The sequence below is a fragment of the Cucurbita maxima genome, unplaced genomic scaffold (genome assembly GCF_002738345.1).
Source record: "Cucurbita maxima cultivar Rimu unplaced genomic scaffold, Cmax_1.0 Cma_Scf00007, whole genome shotgun sequence".
Lineage (NCBI taxonomy): Eukaryota > Viridiplantae > Streptophyta > Magnoliopsida > Cucurbitales > Cucurbitaceae > Cucurbita > Cucurbita maxima.
This window is the reverse complement of record NW_019272023.1, coordinates 5,456,668-5,462,411: the sequence shown is the minus strand read 5'-3', so window position 1 is coordinate 5,462,411 and position 5,744 is coordinate 5,456,668. Positions and strand designations below refer to the sequence as shown.

The 5,744-nt window shown below is 35.4% G+C and overlaps 2 protein-coding genes across 3 annotated transcripts; both read left to right on the top strand.

Annotated features, from left to right (window-relative positions):
* Window positions 1-1,948: 1,948 nt before the first annotated feature.
* On the top strand, window positions 1,949-3,622 carry LOC111482159 (AAA-ATPase At4g25835-like). Its single transcript, XM_023127834.1, has one exon. The coding sequence runs from the start codon at window positions 2,035-2,037 to the stop codon at window positions 3,544-3,546; it is 1,512 nt and encodes a 503-aa protein (XP_022983602.1). The 5' UTR covers window positions 1,949-2,034; the 3' UTR covers window positions 3,547-3,622.
* Window positions 3,623-3,839: 217 nt separating this feature from the next.
* LOC111482160 lies at window positions 3,840-4,662 on the top strand. Of its 2 annotated transcripts, none has more exons than XM_023127836.1 (2): window positions 3,840-4,373; window positions 4,466-4,662. In XM_023127836.1, the coding sequence occupies exon 1, from the start codon at window positions 3,931-3,933 to the stop codon at window positions 4,357-4,359; it is 429 nt and encodes a 142-aa protein (XP_022983604.1). In that variant the 5' UTR covers window positions 3,840-3,930; the 3' UTR covers window positions 4,360-4,373; window positions 4,466-4,662. The 2 variants fall into 2 exon arrangements, with proteins under 2 accessions (XP_022983604.1, XP_022983603.1); XM_023127835.1 differs by having other exon boundaries at window positions 3,841-4,369; window positions 4,463-4,662.
* Window positions 4,663-5,744: the final 1,082 nt, after the last annotated feature.

The window sequence follows — 5,744 nt, the reverse complement described above, 5'->3', positions numbered from 1 at the left end:
AACCATTTTTAAACCAAAAAAAAAAAAAAAAAAAAAAAAGTTAAATGACCTAAAAAAAGGGTAAACATACAAAGTTTAAAAGCCCTCTAAAGAATAAAAACAATTTGCTATTAATTATTTTACCAAAAAAAAAATTAAAATAAATAAATATTTAAAAATATCATTAAACTTTAAAAAAAATTAAAATATTTAAAAATATTTTTAAACGTTTTTTCTGTAAAAGTATTTTTAAACTTTTTAAAAAAAAAATAAAATTTATGAACTTTTAAAAAAATATTTTTGAAAAAAATTGAAGTATTAAAAGATTTTCATACCAACCATAAGAATTTTTTTTTTTTCAAATTTTTAATGTAAAATTACATTTAATTAAATGGTCAAAAAAGGCAATTAATTGAACATTTTTCTCAAATACAGATATTCATTCGACCAAATCATTGATACACTCTTTTCTATTTTTTTTTTTTTTTTAATGTTTGATTTTTACTAAAGTTTTCTATTTAAAATACTTTTATACATATGAAATGTTAGGAGCACTTAATTTATATTTTTTTAAAAAAATCAAAAATTTAAATTTTTTTTATCTAAACCTCACAAATTATTATCTCCAAACCTTTGTTCTTTTGGTTACTTTTGAAAGTTTCTGGATGCTTTTGAAATGGTGTGATAATGATATTTTTTAAATATTTTTAAAAAAGATTAGAAACATTTTTTTCAAATTTTTTTAAAAAAATTAATAATATTAATAAAACATTTTGAGATTGGAGAATATATTTTAAGATTTTTGAAAATTTAAAATTATTTTTTAAACAAAAAAAATTAATTATTTCTATTAAAGAAAATAGTATTTAAAAAAATATAGTTTTTGGATAATTTTTTTTATTAATTTAAGGAATCTAAAATTAAAAAAATTACTTTAGTTTGCCTTTTTTTACACTTAAACCGAAGTCCATAATAAGAAAAGAGAAAAAAAAAGAAGGCTAGATGTGAAAGAAATAAAGAAAGAAAGAAGTCCATAAAGCATGTGAGCGCTGGTGCACCACAAAAGCTAAAGCTGCCCGTGTCGCAAGCGCACGCCCCAATGCCTCCGCCGCCCATTCGTCTCACTTTTGTTAGACGAACACATCTCACCACAATGATATGATATTATCCACTTTGAACATAAACCCTCATGGCTTTGCTTTGGACTTCCCCAAGAGGCCTCATACCAATGAAGTTAGTATTCCTCACTTATAAACCCATGATCATTCCCTAAATTAGCCGATGTGGGACTTTCATCATGCAACAACTTAACTCCAAATCAATTTCCAAAATCAAACCATTTCAACCCTTGCCAACCTATTTTTTAAACCATAAATTATATAAGGCGGATAAGATAGACTCAAAATCCAACATTTACGACTCGTTCATCTCTTACCTATTGTACAAATTACGCGTCACAAACCATCCCACTTGACATTCAGAAAGTCACTCTTATCCGTTGAAAATTATTGAGAGAAGTAGTTATACATTGGCTAATTAAGAGGAAGATCATGAGTTTATAAGTACTCTCAAAGTGGACAATATTTTAGGAGATTTGTAATTTCTAACATGATAACAAATTTATGTCATTAACTTAGTCATGTCAATGAAATTCTCAAATATCGAATAAAGAAATTATGAGTCTCGAAAGTGTAGTCAAATGTGACTCAAGTATTGAATAAAGAGGGTAGTTTGTTTGAAGGCTCTAAAGAGGGTTTGTGATTCCTACGAGATATTAGAATTATACCCTTAACTTAGTCATGTGAATGAAATTCTCAAATGTTAGAACAAAAAGTTACTAGCCTCGAAAGTGTAGCAAAAATGATTTTAGAACAAAAGATGCACTTTGTATGAGGACTCTCGAGAGAGTTAAGGCTCGATTAAGGAGAAATTGTTCGAGGGCTTCTATACATTATGAGTGATGGTCTCTTTTAAAAGTAATTCCCTCTCCCAAGCGAAACCCGCCATCATCATCGTCATCTTCAACCTGTTGTCGAACCCATTTAGCAGAAAAAAATGGAGCTCCTGTCTCAATTATGGTCATTGCTAGGCCTTATCACACTCCTCCAAAACATCCTCCCTTCCCAATTCCTCTCTCTTCTCCATTCCCTTTACGAATCCCTTCAAGATTTCTTCACCCCTTACTCCTATTACGACATCCCTGAATTCAACGCCTACTGCTCCCTCGACCTCAACCAACTCTACCGTCACGCCACCCTCTACCTCAACTCCCTCCACAACTCCGCCGCCTGCCGCCATCTCTCCCTCTCCCGCTCCAAATCCTCCACCACAATCTCCTTCACCGTCGCTCCAAATCACTCTGTTCACGACACCTTCAACGCCCAACGGATTTCCTGGACCCACCACGTCGACACCGTTCAGGATTCATTGGATGAGAAACGAAGCTTCTCTCTCAGAATCCCCAAACGCCACCGCCATTCCCTACTCCCTCTGTATCTCGATCACGTCACCTCCACGGCGGCGGAATTCGAACGGACCTCTCGTGAACGGCGGCTCTTTACCAACAACGGCAATGGCAGTTCTTATGATTCTAGCTGGGTCTCTGTCCCGTTTCGACATCCTTCCACATTTGATACTCTGGCGCTCGAAACAGAGCTGAAAAAACAGATTATGGATGATTTGACTGAGTTCGCCGCTGGCAGGGAGTTTTACGGTAGTGTCGGCCGCGCGTGGAAACGTGGGTATTTGCTTTATGGACCTCCTGGGTCCGGGAAATCGAGCTTGATTGCAGCAATGGCGAATTTCCTCTGTTATGATGTGTACGATTTGGAATTGACCAAGGTTTCTGATAATTCTGAGCTTCGGTCGCTTCTTATTCAGACGACCAACCGGTCGGTGATTGTTATAGAGGATATTGACTGTTCTGTTGATCTGACGGCGGATCGGAGTTCGAAGGCTACGGCGCGTGGAGATCACGAGGAAGAGGTGGGGCGCGTGACGTTGTCGGGGCTTTTGAATTTCACAGATGGGCTTTGGTCATGCTGTGGGGAAGAGAGGATTGTCGTTTTCACGACGAATTACAGGGAGAAAATTGATCCGGCGTTGGTCCGGTGTGGCCGGATGGACGTGCACGTGAGCCTCGGCATGTGCGGGCCAGCTGCGTTTCGGACACTCGTGAGGAACTATTTGGAGATTGAGTCTCACGCGCTCTTTGACGTCGTTGACAACTGTATAAGGTCCGGCGGCGGCCTGACGCCGGCGCAGATTGGGGAGATTTTGCTGAAGAATCACCAGGATGTTGACGTGGCGATGAGGGAGGTTGTCGCCGCTTTGCAGGCGAGAGTTTTAGCTGGCGGAGGTGGAGAGGAGGGGGCGGACTATGAAGAAATGGTGATGAGATCGCCGGAGAGCGTTCTGGGGGTGGGGTCGCCGGAGAATTGGGATTCCTCGCCGGGGAAACATGTGGGGAAGAGGAGGAAAGAAGGGCAGACGCCGGGGAAGAAAGTGAATTTTTTGGTCAGACTTCGGTCGTTGACTAAGTCTGAATCTGGAAGAAGAGGGATTTGACTTTGTGCCTGTCATTCTTGTTTTTTTCTTTTTTCTTTTTATTTTGTTTTCAGCATATATATATATAAATAAGAAGACTGTATTAGAAAAATTAAAAATCTAAATTAGAAGCTTAGATTTTTTCTTTTTCTTTTTACAAAATAGTCCCTAGATATTATAGAAACCACGTGAGCTGATAGTTTTGTTTTTCAAGTTAATAATAATAAAATATATATATATATAGCGGAATTGTCCTTTTTATCACAATTCTCTTGTGGTCCCCACTCTAGGGTTATATATAAAAACGTCAGAGACTAATTTCGAAGTTTATCTCACGACCGAGTCACCGACTTACCACCACTCACACACCGGTGGAGAGAAAAAAATCAACACAGAGAAAGAGGAATGGCCGTGGTCGTAATCGACGGATCGACGGTGCGAAACTTCGTGAACGACGAATCTCACTTCAAGAAGAGCGTGGACGAAGCCTTCGCCGCCCTGGATCTCAACAACGACGGCGTTCTGTCTCGATCTGAACTCCGCAAGGCCTTCGAGACACTCCGCCTGATCGAGACTCACTTCGGCGTCGACGTCGTCACTCCGCCGGAGAAACTCACTCAACTCTACGATTCGATCTTCGAGCAGTTTGATTGCGACAAAAGCGGCACCGTCGATGCAGAAGAGTTTCGGACGGAGATGAAGAACATTTTGCTCGCAATTGCCGATGGATTAGGCTCGTCTCCGATTCAGATGGCTCTCGATGACGGCGATCAGAGTTTCCTCAAGCAAGCCGCAGATCTGGAGGCTTCAAAGCTCGCTCAATCGTCCGCCTGATCGCTATTTCTACGGTTCGCCGTTTTCGTTTCTTTTTTTACTCCTTTTTCTTTAAATTTCTGTTATCTATATGAAGATGTTTGAATCTGATTCCACAATAAAATAGATCCTGATTCGCCGTTTATGATGGAAAGAGCGATTCAGATTTGAACCTGTGGAGAGAAAAACGAGCAGATGAAGAACGAACAGGATCAATATCTAGGAACAATGTAAAATGGCGAGAATAAACGTTTGGTGGAGTTTTTTTTGCTCTTCTTTTTGCGGCAATTTATTCTAGAATTTATATCGGTGTTTGTTTGTTCATTAGCGATTTTCCGCTTTTTACGATTGAAATCGAGACATGGGCTCACCCACTGGTCCATCGAAACAGGCTTCTCCAGCCCTCAGAAAATCGCAGACGCATCCATTTGATTTTTAGGACCATTCTTTTTAGGCTAAATTATACCCCAAAAAAAAAAAAAATCACAAATCATATTTTTAAATTTTGTTTTATTCTTACATTTGGAATCTTTTCCACTAATAACTAATTTAAAGTTTGAAATAAATTTTAAATATAAATATATATATATATATATTTTTTTTTTCTTTTTTTTCTTTTTTTTCTTTTTTTTTCTTCATTATAAAGGAACTTATGGAAAAATATTATAGAAGACTGATATTATTTATAAATAGAGAAAAATATAAACATTCATTTTAATTTTTCAATTGTCTTTTCCATATATACGTACATAATATTGTAAATAATTACATAATTTCTATACTTGTCGTTACATCAATGTTCATCTTATTTTAATTACAAAATTATCAAAAAAAATAATGTTAATATGTTAATAAACTAAAATCTACAAGATAGCTATTTCATGTATTTTGTCATAAATTTTCAGAAAAAATATTTTATATCTTTATTTGTTTCACAAAATTTCACTTTAAAGTTTTCGACATTAAATAAAACTAAAAAAACTGGTTGAACTTCATTTAAAGATTGAACTATTATAATTAAATATTATAATAATTAGGAATTTAAAAATAAAAAATAAAAAAGGAATATTTTGAAAGTTATGTATTAAATTAAATAGACATGAACTTTCAACCACTCCGTATTTAGACTTTTCGAAGCTCTTCCAATGACCATGTAAAATCCTTGCATCATCTTCCAATGGTTCATAATGCAATTGAATTTGGCTATGAATTATGGAAGTTGTTTATTATGAATTTAAAATAATATTAGTTACAAATATCTATTCAGAGAAATACGTTTGCAACATAAGAAAACGACAGACTTAATTATAAAAAAAAAGATGAGAAGTAAAAAAAAAAAAAAAAAAAAAAAAAAAAAAAAAAAAAAAAAAAAAAAAAAAAAAAAAAAAAAAAAAAAAAAAAAAAAA